Here is a 19,381-nt window from a genome sequence, read left to right as displayed (position 1 = left end):
ATAAGACAAAGTCACCTTAGTTAGTGGACCCACACAGACTAACGTCTGACAGTCACACTTAGAGGTAAAAGATTAACAGTCTGTTATAGGGTATATTTTGTGTCCGATCTATAACTTCGTCATAGTTCAAGAGATTTTGAAAATACTTGGCACAAATAGTTACAACAATAAGACGATATGTCATGCTTAACATCTGCATCCATATCTCAAAGGTAAAGTTCAAACTTAGAGGTCAAAGCTTAACATGAAAAATTCTTAAATTTCGTGTTTCATTTTATTTCTTTAATAAATTAATTGTTGCATTTGCACATCTAGCATTGATCATAATTTTGAACTGAAAGTGAAACTGATACCAAAATCTTTTGAAATAGCACAATTGTATGCTTCATATAAAACTTCCCTGAGGGAGGGGACGTTGGTAACTCTGTTACAAATTCTTGTTTATACATTAATTTCGCAAATAAGTATAATATTATTTATTTTAAAAGTGATTTTGATTTGAGAACGAAAGGGCCTAGTGGTAGTTTAAAGAACATAATTATAGTTGTTAAAAACTACATAGAATAAGAGAAAGCTGGTTGTAAATCAGACATATTTCTCGCAATAATAGAAACTTTAATATCTGACTTATATCAGGTAGATGTATACAAAATTACTCCCAAGTAAAAGTTTACATATTAATACGTATAATGTGAGACGTTAAAATATCAAATTATTGAAAAGAAACCTGGTTAAACCAAATGCATACAAAAATTGTCGACTTTTAAATTAATGGTCACAATTATTTTCATAGATAGAAACATGCGCCATGCCAATGTAGACAGTGTGGTTTCCATATTAAATGTGTTAACATCACTTATTATTGTTTTCAAAAATAAAGGGTTCATCTAGTAACTGTTTGTCTTGTTTACACACAACATAATGACAGGAAATATGTGAAATCCTGTGATAGCATAACAATTTGGTAAATAATATATATGGAAAATATAATATTGAAACTATATAATAATAAATATAGCCATTGAATGAAGATTACTTATAAATTGAAATAAATATACATGATTACAATTGCATGTTTAAACAATATTGATTTAAATCAATACAGTGAGGGGGAAAACTCCAAATTCTTGAATTGTATTGCTTCACTTTTTTGTAATAACCTCCTGTTTATGACTTACACTAACAGTACATCAAAGCAAAATAAATACATATATCTTGTCATATTCTTACTTCGTTTATAACTACACTAGATGTCTTTTTTTTATTTTTTCATAAGTTTAATGCTTAAAACAATGCTAATAAATAAATAAATGACCGTTTCCAAGCTACTGCAAAATAAAATATCCGTCCCATTTCGCTTGTTCTTTTCTGGAAAGCTTATAAATTACTAAATGCTGTTGTTTTAAACTTTGCGATTGTTTCAGAAATCGTTTAGCATTTTTTCTCTTATATACTTCGCAGAATCTATTCCACGTATCATATCAGCAGCTTTTTCGGCAACCATTATCACTGGGGCATTTATATTTCCCGATGTCACTGTTGGAAATACGGATGCATCAACAACTCGCAATCCTTTTATACCCTTTACTCGAAGTTTTGAGTCTAAAACAGCAGTTTCATCTTCATCAGCACCCATTTTGCACGTGGATGAATGATGATATACAGTAATCGCTAGGTGGCGCACGAAACATTCCCAGTAGTCATCGGAACGGAACTTGTGTTGTGAACAAAATGACAACTTCATTTGATTCATGTCAACACCAAGTTCTTTCATGGTTTTTGTTTGCATAAACCTTTCCCATAGTCGGATACCTCCTATAAAATTTTCAACATCTCTTTTGTCCGTGAGATACTGAGGATCTATCAGGGGGTAGTCGAACGGATCCGAACTTTTAAGGCGTACAGTTCCTCGACTCTTTGGATTTGTTATGGAAACAATAAAGTTGAACCCCTCTATGTTCCCATGTTCTGCTAAAAATTCCTTAGCGACACTGTCTTTTATGTTAAAGCAATTTTCAGCTATATATTTACTGTATATCATGATCTGAACGTCTGCACTTGCTTGTCCACGTTTTGACTGGTCGTTGTAATAGAACGCCGAACCTTCAGATCCTGCTATTGAAAGAGGTCCTGTGCCAAATAAGTTATACCTCAATCGGGTCCAGAAACTGTTAATAAGGTCATCAGACAAGCTAATTGGTTTATTTATCTTAGTTAACATGTACGCCATTAGGTGATCCTGCAAGTTGTTTCCAACTGGAAGGTCAAGTAATACTGGGATATCCATAGACTTTAGATGTTCCTCTGGCCCTACACCGGATAGCATCAAGATTTGTGGCGAATTGATAGCACCGGCCGACAAAATTATTTCTTTTTTTGCTCTGACGTATGACTTTTTACCATTTCTAACGTAAAACACACCATCAGCTGCTTTATTTACAATATTAACTTTTGTGACAAATGTTTCTATAACAATATCAAGATTTGATCTTTTACCAATTCGTCCAAGAAACGCTAATCCAGTTGCGTCACGAACGCCATTTCTGACGTTTAATTGCATTCTGTTGAAACCCTCTTGATCAGCACCGTTATAGTCCGTAATATTAAAACCCAGTTCTTGTCCAGCTTTCATGTACAGGTCTGACAGTTCTGTTATACGTGAACCTGAAACCGCCAATGGACCACCAGAGCGATGGAACGTGGATGATTTCAATTCGTCTATTTGTATGTCCTCTGATTTCAGAAAGTATGGCAGAACGTCTTTGTAACTCCAACCAATGCAACCGTTTGCAGCCCATTCGTTATAGTCATAACGACTTCCGCGTGTATATTGCATAGCATTTAAAACGCTCGATCCACCGAGAACGCGACCACGGGGCAAATAGCCACTGTTTTTGTTAAGTCCTAGGCATGAAACCGTTTGAGGTACAGTGTAATACTTCCAATCATGTTTTGTATTTTGAAGACTCAGAATTTTAATTGGAATGTGAAAGTTTGGATTTTCATCATAAAATCCTCCAGCTTCTATTAAAAGAACGCGAATATTCCTATCCTCGGAAAGTCTAGAAGCTAAAACAGAACCTGCCGACCCCCCGCCGACAATTACATAATCATATTCGTCTTCAATTTCATCTGAGAGTATCTCCCTGTGACGATTGTAGTCATTTACGAAGTTATAATAGTACACTATAGCGATGCAAATTACGAGGATTCCCTGAGTAATTGCCATCATTACTTATGACACATTCTAAAAATAAAAAATGGAAAATATTTTAAACTAATAACAGCCTAACAAATTCTTTAAGATGTGAAAAACGGAAAAAGTTGATACATATTTTATCTAGGTATCGTATAAAAGTACAAGGTATGGCATTAAATAGAAAAAACTGTTCATACGGTAGCTTGTTGACGTTTTATAAACTATCCTTTTCATAAAAACAAACTTTTTCTTATATGCATTTCTATTTTCATGTTGTTGTTAAATTAATTAAGACATCAACTGCTGAACATTCTACCTCTATTTTGTATGATGAGTTGTGAAATCGACTTTGTTAAAAAAATCTGTGTGTGTTCCTTGCATTCTTTTTTATAGCGAACTCACTTGGACATTACTACTTTGTTCTTAATACAGTATATGTGTTAAAAATCAAGGTGTAAACGTGTTCCTACATAAATTATTCTAACATTTACTTAACCGCTACAATTTGTGAGACGTTGTTATTCATTGCACTATTTCCCTTTACAACATATTCAAATACATGTATATAGTGCTGCACATTTGTAATCTCGTTCATATTTATATAGTCGCGAGTTTGATATAATCTACTAGTATATAGACCGTCGATTGCATAATTTTTAATCTCCCCCTCTTAGACAATGCAAAGAATATTTGTGCAGCATTATAAATTCATTATAAAGACTTTTGACATGCTATTATCAACGTGTTTGTCATTTTAATGTGTTTCCTAGAATACTAGTAGTTCTTGCATAACGTCATTTTGAAGAATAATTTAAGCTTAAATGAGAAATTTCCCAATCTCAAATTTCAACTACAAGACAATAAATGAATACATGTCCCGGTTTCTGAAGAGGAACGCCATAATTATGCTAATCAAATTGCGACAGACCGAAGAACTCGTTTCCATTGATTTCCTTAACGGGGCTGACGGCGCTTGGCAGTAAAAATCTTAAGTAATTGGGATAAGTTAACAATTTGTAAGCAGATATTTTACAGAGGGAAGGGTTCTGACCTATGAGATGCCTGCGTTCAAGAACCAGCATGTCTCGCTTACATGTCAACCTTAGGAATTGAATTTTACGTTTTTTTTTGTTTTGGTTTTTTCTTTCTTACAAAAAAGGTCCGTAACAGTTTTGATACGTTTTGTTTCGGTATAAGATTTGAATGTTAATTGATTTTAATAACTTTTTAACGCCGTTAACTCGCAATTATGTATGTAACTGCGAAACGTGTGTAAAGTCCTGGCATTTTTACAACAGTTCAACCAGATCTTTTACTCGGAGCATTCTCGGGCACTTCAAAATTAAATATTTTTATGAAAACACAACTATTTTCTTAAAGAGTAATCTTTTTCAAAAGAAGTTGTAGATTGCTAAAAAGTGATGTAGAATATCGAAGCTAGATGAGCGTATTTTCAAGCGACAACGAGCGAAAATTTTGATAACTTGTTATAATATATAGTATACTTTTATCATTTTACGGATAACCAATCGGTTCGATTTTTTAAAAATGATATTTATCATTTTTGAATGATTTTATTCATATCATTTTGTTTTTGGTGGGGTTGTAAAGTGTTCTGGGATGGGGTACTAGTTACCGACTTAGTTATTCGCTGTACCCCTGTTTGTTTTAATCTCCGTTAGACGAAATAAAATAAACATTTTGATATGATAAAAAGGAGAAAATCTCCGATTTCTGATAGTTTTGTGAAAAAATGTCTTTCAAACAAATTATCACAATTTAACAATGTTAAAGTCGGACAGGAAATTGATTATGATAAAATTGCTAATAAAATAGTGTCTTATTACTAAGACTATGAACATTAAGATAAATAATTCTTTTTGTTTTTTTTTCCTTTTATTACACTACAACTTTTTTATACTACAATAAAATGTAACTGAGGGGCAGTCCACAGTTGTCGTTAGTTGATTAATAGCAATCAACGCAAAATGTACTTTAATTTAGATAAACATGTATGGTGTTATAGTTTACCTTAAATATATATATATATATAAATACATGACATTAAAAAATGGCCAGCAGTATTATTAAGGCTTACTTCACCACTATAATACCTCCTTATTTTTTAGTGTCAGCGTATTATATTTACGATGACGTCAGCCTAAACGGTACTATTATATGTTTGTCTGACCGCGAAAATCTATCGGAAGGACTATTTTTATTTTTTTTAAAAAACGAGCAAAGTATAAGCTAAAGTTTATAAGTTGTATAAGCAAAGTACCAACTATTTTCAGTACATTTTACAAGACATTGTGTGATTAAAACAACATGCTTTCCAACTTTTTACCATTATGTTCTTGGTTTATACAAATTTATTTTAGTTCGATTGTGTTGGAAGCTATAAGCTTATTGAAACACTCTCGAATCCGTTCCTGGAACCAACCAGTACTAAGCAATGAATGTAAAGTTTCTTTCTCAAGGAAAAAACGGCTTGCCCCTGACAGGGTTTGCACCCACGCGGTCAGCAATCCTTAGATTACTAGTCCGACGCGTTAACCACTCGGCCACGCCGCCACCTCCATTATGTTCTTGGAAAGTGCGGTATAAAATGAGCAAAAACACACAACGCTTCGCACCTCATAGCTTAAATGTGACCTCCAAGCCAGCCGAAAATAGTGAACGGACCACAGCCTTCGACTTTGGTCGGTTAAATATTTGCAGGCTGACTTATCGGTCACTTTAACGCTGTGAGGATCTCTGTGTGCTGTGTAAATTGACAGCAATTTCATGTGGAGCATATTTTATAATTATGGTGTTTATATTAATACCAATGTTTGTTCTCGGCGGCACAGAACTTTCATCTGTAGAAATGAACATTGTCAAAAGTATCTGTAAGTTAAGATATACACATCCTCGCCAGTGTATCATGTAAGCATTTTTACCAAACAATAAAAAAGTTTTATCTTGCCGTCTTTATTGCCAAAGTTCTTACCTAAACAGAGTAAAAGCCGAAAATCTTTGTTTTAAATCATCTCCAAATAGCTGTCCTCCTAACGTCTTTGTTATATTGTCAGATATCAAGTTCATTCAAGTATGTGTGAGAGATTTTGACATCTGTTTAACCTTTGGTCATCGCTAAGATAACATTTGTAAGATTATAGTCAGAGAATAATGTGTTCAATATATTTAGTTATAAAATTGCATGTATACCTCTCAAAAATGATTTTGGTCGGTTGATTTGCAAATAAATACCCCTTTCTGAAATATTTAACTGTAACAGTAATAAATGCAAATCGAAATAAAACACATAATTTTATTTATATTTACTGTTTTAATGGAAATTGAAAATTAGTGAACATTATGTTCATTCAGATAAGAGTTTTGTCTTCAATTTAGAAAATTATTCTCTTTTGCATAGACATACTACAAGTGTTTAACACTAACCATGACTCTTCGTCTCAAAATCTTATTGTATGTAGGGTTGTGTTCCTTCATCTCGAATAGTTGGTTTGCCACAATATTTCAAAAGGTTCAACGTTTGGCGACTTGAATTGTCGTTCTAAGAACAGAAGAGAGAATGTTCTTTGTTTCATTGAGTCTCTGTTGATTCCGTGGCACAGTGCATCATAATTGCAGACATATGGAAGCCGGTTTAATATTTTTTCAAGGAGACGGTCAAATTAATGTTTGAAAATAGTCGCATGAAGAGTTTAACACAACCAAAAAGGAGGCAAACTAGGTTGTTTCTTATGTAGGTTGCCTGCCCTTGATAGCTGCAAACTTACATATCGGATGTAAGTGGCTATGTATTCATCAACTGTCTATTTCATAAACAAAACTATTGAAAATGTTTAAAATATGACAACCATAAAGTATTTATACTGAATTTGGTTAAAGCGGTTCCCACTCAAATATAAACAGATTTTTTTGGCGAAGAAAAATTATTTTTAAAATGTGAAAATAAAGTGATTTAATATTTTATATTTTTTAATGGATACTGAAGTGTTGAGTGTTAATAATGCTCGATGGGTAGAAAATGAAAAATAAAATAAGCGGAAAAGAGTGATAACAGTGACAATATTGGCAATATATGTAAGGCGGGAAGATATATAACTTCACCAGAGCAGATTTGTGTCAGTTATATTCCTAAAAATGGCTAATTATGTGCTATTTAATGAAAGAACTGATAAAGAAGATAGTTTAAATCAGAGTTGAGACAGTGGGATAAATGAAAAATCGTCAATTAACGGAAATATGGCAACAATGCATATCCCACCCATTAATACAGGACATGATGTAAATGCTATTGGTGAAACATGTTCGCCCACAAATGCAGATTTGTTTATTCATTTGAAAAAGTGAGGTGAAAAAAAATTGTAAATGGAAAAAAGTTAAAATGAAAAAGATTTTCCAGAGCAAAAAGTAAATAATTTTGAAAAAGAAACAAACAAGTGTGGACAAATATCCAAGATCTAAATTTACATTAATGGACTGACAAACCTGGAAAAGGAATGTCAAGTATTTGTAGATATTATTGACAAAAATGACGACATATTTTGTTTGAAGCGTGGACAAGTTCTAAAAGTATTGTAGATATTGATGGTTATGCATCATATAATTTTTATCGAAAGTATCAACATCGAAATTCGAAAAGATGTAGCGGAAAGGTTGTTATCTTTGTTAAAGATAATTTGAAAAAGGGTATTTCAGTTGTTAGAAATAATCACAATTCCGTAATCTGGTTAAAGATAGATAAGCTTTTTTCAATATAGAAAATGATCTATATTTGTGTGGGGTTTACATATGGCCTTAAGGATCACCATTTATAATTGCTATAACGTAGATTTATTTGATGAAATTCAGAATGATATTTTTGAGTTTGTTAATGAAGGGTCTGTGTTTTTGATCGGCGATTGGATTAGTCGGGTGGGATTGTATTATATGTGATACTGTAATTAAGTATATAAGTAATGGTGGTTATATTCCTGATATATCCTCTGTTAAGACATCCTGTGATAAAACGTGTAATACTAACGGAATAAATCTTCTTGACTTATGCAAATCTACGTGCTGTCGAATAACTAACGATCGGCTCAGTATTGACTATGGTATTAGTGCGTTAACATTTGCAACACGTCACGTCAAGGGGCATCTACTCGCAAAAGAATACAAGTGATTTCTAAATACACGACTTCAATGAATGGAGCGACTAATGTCCGATTTCCGTTACTTTAAAATGTAATGTAATGCCTGAGGAAGTGAATAATTCATGATTTATAAAAATTAGATGATAAGACGAATTTAGTTGTGAATTTCGTTCAGGCATTATTGGTTGTTTGATTAACGGAGGATATGAACATTCAAGATAGAGCTTCTGTAAAAACATTCTTAATGAATTCAATGATAAGGTTCGTCAGGTAGCTGACCCTCTGTTTACACAATATGTGTCAAATCGACGCGATGTATATTTTGTTGATAATCGAACCAAAGATCAAGAATAATTTGTCCTTGAATATAAGCACGCAAAGCGCAGGTATGTGGAAGCTGCCGCTTTTCATGGAATTAATGGTACTTACGCGTCGGATTGAAGGTTTTATGATAATCGCCATATGAACACATCTGAGGATGTTTCAAAATTCAAAATTGTACCAGTGCATGTTAAATGTTGAATTCTGTTTAAACCGGTGCCAGGGGAGGCGTTGACGGTAGTTTGCACTTGACAGTACCGTCCATGAACAGACTCAATCAAACCGAGTCTTTCAATTTTGCCGTGTTGGGCTTTCTTTAGGGATTCTTATTTTCACTATTTGATTGAGTCTGATCATGAGGAATAATGAATACGTTCAACATCCCTCACACCCCCTAGCACCGGCTTGAACGGTACTCAATTCTTAACACTTAATAGTGCTGGCATCAATGATCCCGAAGGACCAAAAAAATATAACAACACTGAAGTGAAGCACGAGGCAATTTTTACAGCTGCCACACAGCACTTAATGCCTGCTGTTGTGAAGTATAAAAATCTGGAAACAAAGTGATTCATCGGAAGCATTAGTCACAATAAAAGCTGGTAGGATGATAGAGATACTGGAGTAGACAAATGTGTAAATTGTATTCAGACTAATCGGAAAAATAAATGCCATATTACATCGACCAACTATTGTTTTGAAAAAGATCCATATATGAATTATTTTTACACATAATCCTAATAAACTAATTGGAGTATATAAGAAAATGAAACGATTTCCGACTAAAATATAAAATTCGTACGTAGATAAACTGAGGCACTCAAATCAGTAGAAATATGGAATAAATAAAAAAAACTGTTAATTAAAATGAAAATCGATTGTTTGAAGTAAAAAACAAATGAGCGATTCTTATCAATATTTGAGTTTTAAAACGCTTTTCAGCTTAAGCTCATTGTGCAAAATTAAAATGCGTGAACGGTAAAAAAATGCAGACCTACATCAAATGGTTACCCTAATTACGAACGCATATTTACAGTCCCGTCGTGTCAAAAACATATCAGTGGGGTCAGCTTGTGATTATATTCAAAACTCAAAATAAAGATAAACTTTTTCAAATCACTGGGTAAATTTCCTTTGTAGCTTTAGTAATGGTTTGGTAATTTTTCTCTGATACATTTAACAGAATCTATTCCACGTATCATATCAGCAGCTTTTCACTGGGACATTTATATTTCCCGGAACACTGTTGGAAACACGGATGCATCAACAACTCGCAATCCTTTAATACCCATTACTCGAAGTTTCGAGTCTACAACAGCAGTTTTATCTTCATCAACACCCATTTTGCACGTGCAGGAATGATGGCTAGGTGGCGCACAAAACATTCCCAGTAGTCATCGGAGCGGAACTTGTGTTGAGAACAAAATGACAACTTAATTTGATTCATGTCAACACCAAGTTCTTTCATGGTTTTTGTTTGCATGAACCTTTCCCATAGTCGGATACCTCCTATAAAATCTTCAACATCTCTTTTGTCCGTGAGATACTAAGGATTTATCAGGGGGTAGTCAAACGGATCCGAACTCTTAAGGCGTACAGATCCTCGACTCTTTGGATTTGTTACAGAAACGATCAAGTTAAAACCTTCAATGTTACCATGTTCTGCAAATTACTCCTTAGCAAAGCTGTTTTTAATATTCAAGTCATTTTCAACTATGAATTTACTGTAAATTATTATTTGAACTCCTGCACTTGTTTACCGCGTTTTAACTGGTCGTTGTAAAATAACACCGAACCTTCAGATCCTGATATTGAAAGAGGTCCTGTCCCTCATAAGTTATACCTCAATCGAGTCCAGAAACTATTAATAAGGTCATCAGACAAGCCAATTTGTTTATTTATCTTAGTTAACATGCACGCCATCAGGTGATCCTGCAAGTTATTTCCGACTGGAAGGTCAAGTAATACTGGGATATCCATAGACTTTAGATGTTCCTTTGGCCCTACACCAGATAGCATCAAGATCTGTGGTGAATTGATAGCACCAGCTGAAAAATTACTTCTTTTTTGCTCTTACATATGTCTTTCTACCATTTCTAATGTAAAATACACCATCATCTGCATTATTCTTGACATTAACTTTTGTGACAAATGTTTCTATAACAATATCAAGATTTGATCTTTTACCGATTCGTCCAAGAAACGCTAAACCAGTTGCGTCACAAACGCCATTTCTGACGTTTAATTGCATTCTGTTGAAATACTTCTCCGTAATATTGAAAGCCAGTTCTTGTCCAGCTTTCATATACAGGTCTGAAAGATCTGTTATACGTGAACCTGAAACTGCCAGTGGACCACAAGAATTATGGTACACGGATGATTTAAATTCGTCTATTTAAATGTTTTCTGATTTCTAAAAGTACGGCAGAACGTATTTGTAATTCCATCCTGTATAGCCGTTTGCAACCCATTGGTCATAGTCATAACATTCGATCCACCAAGAACGCGTCCGCAAGGAAAATAGTTCGAAATGAGACTGTTTGAGGCACGGTGTAATGTTCCCAAGCATCTAATATTTTCTTCTCTACTTTGAAGATCTAGAATGTTAATCGGAATGTGAAGTCATTTTCATCCAAGAACCTGCCTGCTTCTATTAAAAGAACGCGAATGTTCTTATCTTCGGAGAGTCTCGAAGCCGAAACGGACCCTGCCGACCCACCGCCGACAAGCACATACTCGTATTCGTCATCGATCTTATCCGATAATATCTTCCTGTGTTAACACTAAAGAAGCGATAGCAATAGTATTACATTTTAGCGATACAAAGTACGACACTTGCCTGGGTTATTGCCATCATTACTTACCGGTATGACATTCTGAAATGGAAATTGGAAACATTTTAACTGAAATCATCGGCATGTAAAATTCTTATAAAAACAAAAAGGATGGTTCATTCGAAATCCTTACTCGAAGTGACAAAATTCTGTTAAATTTCATTTTTTTAGCGATGACGTACACAGCTGTATAGCCCAGTCAAATATGGCTCAACAGCTATGTACTCGTTCACAGTATTGCACTCAACAATTTGCGATTACCTTATTGTTTTACTTTTGCATGTCTTTATTTTCATCTTATGCTTACGCATTGATAGTTTCATTCAACTGTTGTCTTTTTTTCTTTTCTTATCCCAAATTTAACATTTTACTTACATTGTCAGGAATATAAAAAGATTGTTGACTATAATCGACACCAAATTCCCCCCTTGTAACGTTTTCAAATTTGTAGATATGAAGTTCATCATATATGCGTGAGGGCATACGTGTGCATGCATTTTCATATATTTCTTATGTATTATTCATTAATGTATTATAACAGGTTATAATTTGCTACATTCCGCGACAATATTTGACCCAACCAGAACGAAAATATGTTTAAAATATGTGCATTTTCCAATGCAACTACTTTTAATATGATACATACATATTTCAGTTTGGCATCACCTATATATCTGTTAAACAAGGCAATCCTTATCGTCTGGTATATGGTGTTGACAGCTATGGCAACGTTTGTAATCAGAAAAATGATAAAATAGATGGCGTTTTCTATTCTGGACAAGATAACACCGACAAACCGTAAGTAATCTTTTATTGGAGAAAGTATATAAATGTGTGTTGAATTTCTGAAGATAAACGGCCGAGAAGCGATCGTATAGTGATCTAGTATATGATCTAGTTGATCGAGAATAAATCGTGTAACGATCTAGTTTGGTCGGGTATACATCTCTTACGATAATCTTGACTTCTACTCGACTGGGTGATCGAAAGAAGTCGGGATGTTGGTCGGGCTGTCGTCGGGAAGAAGTCGTAAAACATCGTGTAGGGTCGGCTTGTGGTCGTGTAGGAGTCGTGAATGTGCATTTAATTCAGCTTGGTCGGGCTTCATCGGGGAATTAATGTGATCGGGGTGGGGTGTTCGAGTTGATCTGATCGGCGGTGAGAACATTACATAATACTTGGGAAGTTTCGATGTATACTCGAGTTCAGCCGTTATCAGTTGCAACACTTTTATAACTGGTTCCTAAACTTACGCAACATACTCAGAAAATCGTTGGTAAAATGTGACAAACGAAATCATAGAGCTCATGAATTTCAAGTGAAACATTCTCATAGTTATATTCACTTTCTGCTTTCAGGAAAGTATTTTTCTTCGACCCGACATATTTCACATCTATGTTGCCCAACAGCCCATTTCCTTCTTTTTCTGAAGATGACACGGAAATCATCTGCATAGAAAAGTGTCCACCTAATGAAACGGAAGTCATTGATTTCTTCATGAATGAGGGTGTGAATCTTTGTCATTATAATGTAACACCGTACGTGGATAATATCAAACAATGCCCGGCTACCCCAGTGCAAAAACAGTACGTACAAAAATTAAATAATATGGTATTTGTTTCGTTTTGGAAGAGAACTAAAGCACATTAATATCATTACTATTTATATCAAATATAAAGTTGAGCTTTGTGTTCTTATATGCTAATTATAGAAAATTTCGACTAAATATTTTTTTTTCTGTCTGCGAATTTGGTTCGCTTTTTGGTCTGAGTCACCTTTAAACATCAGCTGCACACTGAAGCAGATTCCTTTTGATAGTATGAAAAAATGTAAGCACTTATGTTATTACTACTATTAAAGCAATGGTGTTTTTAAATTCACGTTTAACTGTGCAGCTTTTAATCATAAATATTACATTTTTTTATATGCCCGAAAGAATTTCGGACATATTATGTTATACCCGCTGGCGTCCGTCCGTCCGTTAGCAATTTGGTTTCCGGAGCATAACTTAAGTTCCATTTGGCCCACAATATTCAAACTTCATAGGATGATTGCCCATATTGCGTAGAAGACCTCTATTGATTTTGGGGTCATAAGGTCAAAGGTCAAGGTCACTATGACCTTAAAACTGAAAACAGTTTCCGGAGCATAACTTAAGTTCCATTTGGCCCGAAGTGTCAAACTTCATAGTATGATTGTCCATATTGGGTAGAAGACCCCTAATGATTTTGGGGTCACAAGGTCAAAGGTCAAGGTCACTATTACCTTAGAATTGAAAATAGTTTCTGGGGCATAACTTTAGTTCCATTTGGTACACAATATTGAAACTTCAAAGGGGGACTGTTATTTGAAGGTGGTAATACTTTATTTAATTCCCATGTCTTACAAATGCTTCATCTTTACTAAAAAAATCACTTTCGGGCATATAATGCTCCGCCTAGCGGTGCTCTTGTTATTAATTATTATGTGTTATAAATTCTCACTTTCAGTGAGAGTGTCTTCAATCGATGTATCCCGGAATATATCGTGAAGTATGCTAAAGACATAGCGTCATCGTTTGCATCTGTTCTTAGTAACAGTTACATGGGCAGTAATGCGCCACAGGTAATGTTATGATCCCAAAACACACAAGAATAACTTATTGACTCACTTCTTTCATATTGTATTTATTTTCGTTCCATACAATTTATTTGAATTGACACATCATTTATACTTGATATCGGTTAATTTTGTTTATAACATTGTCGTATCATAGTTTGTAGACCTTTATGTTGAAAATGTGTCAGGGTTAAATCGTATACACGCAGAGTGCGTTAACTGGAGTGCGGGTATTAGTTACCCGCACTCCAGAGCATGCCCATTGATTGGCTCATTTTTGCTGGGATTTACATATTGTGACGACAGAGAAAGAGAAAGCGACAGAAATGTCATATTCAGATGTTCGTTCAATGGTTCATTTTTGCCGGGGTTTCATATTGTGACAACAGGGAGCGTGCTTTTATGTTTGACTATGATACAAGAAAGAAAGGACACCAAAACACTCGGAAATCTGATTAATACTCGGGGGCTACGCCCCCTCGTACAAATCAGATAGCCTCGTGTTTCGGTGCTCTTTCTATTACTTACATGTATTGTATTATATCAATAATATGTTGATTAACCTCTAAATATTTTATTATATTCAACATTTACATGTAATTGGATAATCTTTTTGCCCGTTTAAAACTAAACATTATTACGATAAATTGGTTTGAGGTTTAATTAATGATAAACATTTCAATACTGTTATTTTCCCCAGAAAATTGTGTCTGACTTGAAGAACACGTGGATAGAGATTGGTTACCTATCCGCTATATCAGTGGGTGTGGCTTTTATTGTGGTTTTGCTAATGAGGTTCTTAGCAGCAGTGATAGTATGGACATTGGTTATCGGGGTGATGTTGTTCTCAATGGGTGCTTCTACTTACTGCTGGTAAGATGGAATTTTCTTATTTGCAAAATGACTATGAATTTCATACAAACAATAGGGCAAACTTTAAAAGAATGATGCAAATATGCTATATGTATATTAATATAGCGCAGGGTCTTTCAAATATGTTTCTATTAGAAAGACCCTGTATAGCGGAAATATAATAAAAACCCTCTTCCGAGACAGGTGTGATAATAATATGACCAGATATGGTATGACCAAAAAAGGACTGTTCATAATAGACAGGTCTTAGCACATATTTTATTCTCATCATATTAGTTCAAAGTTCCCTTTTTTTAGAACACCATGCTACAATGTGCGATGTATAAGGTATATGTATATTTTTCTCACATTTATATATGTAACTGTCAGTAGAACATTTTCAGTCAGAAGATCATTATAGATCTTTAAAACTTCGCCCTCGAAATATATAGCACCATGCCTGCCGACAGTCCGATGAAATATACGAGAAATATTACAAATCCGAGTCGATCGAAAGCATGCGAAACGTCTTGCCATGTGACGTGTTCAATCGGGTCTTGCTCAAGGTGACTAATGGAGGCACTGGGGGACCGGTTTATGTTGTTTTTGTAATATATGCAGTTGTCCTTATCGTGTTGTGATTTTGAATTTTCTTCATTCGTGCAGCATTTGAGTAATTTTGTGAAACGAATGTATGCGGGAGAAATCTTGGACGCATGATCTGTGTAAAAGACGCGCATGTTAACCATCACGCAGATCATAATCATTACACTTCCGGAAAAAAGTAACATCAAAAAATAGCAAAGCAACGACATTGGAGCAGACGTTTTTGGGATGTTGTCGCTTACTAAAGTCATAAATACAGCAAATGACAGCAAAATTGTAACGGAATATGACAATCGTTCCCCACTTTGAATTGGGATTGCAAACGATAAGCAATTCAAGAAACTCAGACATGCAATCGGTACTATCACGTTGACGACAAAAAACTCGGACCGACGCACAAAGTTGATGTCAAATTGAATGATGGAAATTTGGCCGTTTGCATAAGTTGATACGTTGGTCGTTCCTAATTTCCATTCTCCATTTTCATGATAGAAATCCGTTTGTATTTGTTGCATTGAAGATTTAAGAGAAATTTCTTTCCATGAATATGACCAAGGGGTGAATATAATCATGCAACTCTGTTTATCGAATGGATAGTTGTAGACGTCAAACTCACATCTTGAACGGAAAACGTCACCTGGATGCCACAAGATTTTTCCGTTGTGCATCACGCGCACCAGAGCGTCGTCTGCATTCAGTCTGCTAACTGACTTAGATGGGTTTCCCAAAATAATTGGAGGAGTCCAAACCTGTAGTCAGAAAATTGAAAATTCTTCAATTTTTTTTGTTGCTTTTCTTAGCGAAAATAATGTATTCATTTAACTAAAACATGAAACGAGATATACAGTCTAACATACTATCTTTTGTTTCCTTTTTTGACAGCAAACACAATTTGCAGTTCAATTTGATGACTAAAAGATCGATTGACAGTTTGAGCTTGTTTTTTTCCCCATGTGTTCATTACTCAGTGTATATAATAAAGGGAATGTTATTAATTTAACGAAAGCAGATTCGATACAGGTGTTTTGGTTTTATAACGTTCACAGAAATTGAAATGTAGCTAAAAGAATTACAACTATAGTTTTAGAATGCTAATATCTTACATGTTTTGGTGATAACATTATGCTGCTGACACCAGTAGATTGATAATCCCATTTCAGTCTTTCATCCATCCACGATATAGTGACATATCCCACTGTATTAAGCTCACCTTCAATTTCGTCCAGTTTATTCAACGAGGCAAGATTGAACGCCATCTCTATATACAACGGTGTTGTGCAATCCAAACATGGCCTTATGTCTGCATTATATTCATCCAAAATTGTACGGTGTATATTGTACGTATTGTTGCTTATTAAACTCGCAACGCCGAATATAACACATGGTAAAACAATGGTAACTTGCACAAACAATTTCATTTGAATATACCGGTATCTAGCCGTACACGTCTTTAAAAGTCTCACATTTTACATAAATATGCTCTTGTCTTTTTCCGGCACTGAAATAATAGTGTTAGCACTGATAATAAAATATTTTCTATTTTGAAATCATCCGACTGAGATATCAGCATTTAGCGTCCTCCTCTTTTGTGAATTGAATCAACATAGTTGTATTTGCGATGAAAAAACAAACAAACTCAAATTAGATCTATATAGATGTATAAAGAGAGTATGTATAAGATTGCTTAGAGGTTTTATAATGTCAAATGCCAAATCTACTCTTTGGGGAGAAATGAAATAATTAGTAATAATAAGTAGCTTTTCACCCTTTTAACATTATGACATATGTAGATTTTTCATTTATGATGTATAATGAATAGGAAATGGCAAATGTTCCACAAATTATTATATTAATTGAAGCTAATTTGCCAGATATAAAATATTAAAACAAAGCGCCAGGGGTTTATGATAAATTATCAACAGCATTCTTACAAAAACGATGGTATTATTTATCATTATTTTTTTATTACAGTTTACACCTCACATCACTAATAGAGACTGTTTTTGCGAATATAGAATATTCCTAAGAGATGAACGTCGAATAGCTAAAACAATGCCGGAGTACAATTTAATACATTAATGGGATACTCAGGCAAATTAATGACAAAAATATTAAAATGATCTTATGTACTCAAATCACGCTTAAATGACATTATTTAAAATCCCAGCATGAATTTCTGTATAAATTCTATATATTTTTGTTTTGAGGCGTAAATACATTTATATATATTTTGAACGAAATTTAGACGCCGACAAAATCACAGAGTATTTAAAAAGAAATTATGCAATTTGAAGAAAGCTTGGAAGTTACAATAACAGATATTGTGGATATTGTATGATTGAAACCATGTCTAAGTCTTTCCGTTCACATGTTCTTTAACGTTTCCGGAGTTAACTTTTACAACTATTGTGAAATTTTAACGCACAAATATGATAGTTTTACAACATAAAAGGCAATCTTGATAGTTATAAAACAACATCAGCCAGATATAGAAATAATAGCCTTACTATTATCAATAAAATCATCCAAAAAGACGGCATTTTCATATGGAATGTATTCAGATTTTGTGACAGGGCAATTGCAACTTCACTGGCTTTTTCTTTAGTCTAAAATTCAGGTAACAGACTTCCATTATATTGATAAATAATATTCACCATATTATCATGCCATGCAAATTTATTCATGATTTTTAATTTACAGTTTATACAGTTTATTTTGGCTAAATCGGCATGAGAAAATGCCTTTGGTCATTTACAATAACTTTCATGATGGCAAAGACAACAGAAATATATACAATATAAATATAACATACAAAAACATATATACATCAAACGATTATTTTAACAATATTTCTATAACTTGAAAGCACTTTAAACAGATATTTTAAGGAGCAGCCATATTTGCAAGAAATTCTGCTCTTAATTTCATAGCACATGAAGTAAATTTTGCAACATTTCTTATTTTTCTTATATTTTCACTTGGCAAAAGAAAATAAAATTTATTTAGAGTAGGAAAGGAAAAGTTTATACAATATCTTTTACGCAACTCTCTGTAAATAGGACAGCAGAGTAAAAAATGATAATCGTTTTCAACATGAGTACTACACATTCCAACAAATCTACCATTTTCAACTTCTAAATTATGTGACGACAATCTTAAACGAGACATTGTTTGTCTACAGGAACTTTTATCTACCACCGTCAAATATTTTTCAAAAGAAAATTCTGTCTTGAACAAACAGTAAAATTTTAAGTTTTGGTTGATTTGAAATTGTTTCGCTCCACTCTTGTACGTATTGATCCCGTAATCTTTGCTTTAATACAGACATATAGTTATTATCAAAATTTATTTCATTCCATAAGTATCCATAGCCTAAATTATTTAACAATTTTTTCACAGACAAAGTCCAGGAATTATTTGAATTTAGATTTTCTGATGACTTTAATTCTGAAAAAAATGTTATACATAAGTGAACCTGGACATTTCATTATCTTTAACCATTGTTTCAATGCTCGCTCTTTACATAATACAGACAATGGAAAGCGACCAAGCTCACCCATTACAGCAGCATTTGATGTCTGGGGTCTAACTTCTAACACCAAGAATTCTCTTGCAAAAACGAAAATGAAGTTTATCAATTTCTTTATAATTATATATTCCCATACGTCTGAGCCATATAGAAGTATGGTGACTACAAGAGAATCAAACAGTGATAATTGTGTTTTTGTATCAAGATTTAATCTACTTATAACTGAAAAAAGATTGTTGTAAGCTCTTAGAGCTTGGTCGTTTGGAGCCTGAACAGCAAATTTCATGTTACCGGT

General features: G+C 33.9%; 3 protein-coding genes across 3 annotated transcripts in view; 1 reads left to right on the top strand and 2 right to left on the bottom strand.

Annotated features, from left to right (window-relative positions):
- LOC132756754 (choline transporter-like protein 1) overlaps window positions 1-14,976 on the top strand; it is a 48,677-nt gene extending 33,701 nt beyond the window's left edge. Inside the window, exons 3-6 of the mRNA XM_060747891.1 lie at window positions 12,157-12,299; window positions 12,860-13,087; window positions 13,991-14,105; window positions 14,800-14,976. Coding sequence (XP_060603874.1) covers window positions 12,157-12,299; window positions 12,860-13,087; window positions 13,991-14,105; window positions 14,800-14,976 — 663 coding nt within the window. The remainder of the gene's footprint in view (window positions 1-12,156; window positions 12,300-12,859; window positions 13,088-13,990; window positions 14,106-14,799) is intronic.
- Window positions 970-6,347, bottom strand: LOC132756755 (glucose dehydrogenase [FAD, quinone]-like). Its single transcript, XM_060747892.1, has 2 exons — window positions 6,192-6,347; window positions 970-3,247 (listed from the first exon to the last, which is right to left on the bottom strand). Exon 2 carries the CDS (start codon window positions 3,230-3,232, stop codon window positions 1,421-1,423), a length of 1,812 nt encoding a protein of 603 aa, XP_060603875.1. The 5' UTR covers window positions 3,233-3,247; window positions 6,192-6,347; the 3' UTR covers window positions 970-1,420.
- Window positions 14,977-15,376: 400 nt separating the features above from the next.
- LOC132756753 (acetylcholine receptor subunit beta-type unc-29-like) lies at window positions 15,377-17,136 on the bottom strand. The gene is made up of 2 exons (XM_060747890.1): window positions 16,661-17,136; window positions 15,377-16,306 (listed from the first exon to the last, which is right to left on the bottom strand). Exons 1-2 carry the CDS (start codon window positions 16,973-16,975, stop codon window positions 15,377-15,379), a joined length of 1,245 nt encoding a protein of 414 aa, XP_060603873.1. The 5' UTR covers window positions 16,976-17,136.
- Between the last annotated feature and the right edge of the window lie 2,245 nt (window positions 17,137-19,381).

Source organism: Ruditapes philippinarum, unplaced genomic scaffold, assembly GCF_026571515.1.
Source record: "Ruditapes philippinarum isolate M1 unplaced genomic scaffold, ASM2657151v2 ctg3100_1_1_1_1, whole genome shotgun sequence".
Lineage (NCBI taxonomy): Eukaryota > Metazoa > Mollusca > Bivalvia > Venerida > Veneridae > Ruditapes > Ruditapes philippinarum.
This window is presented reverse-complemented; position numbering and strand designations above follow the sequence as displayed.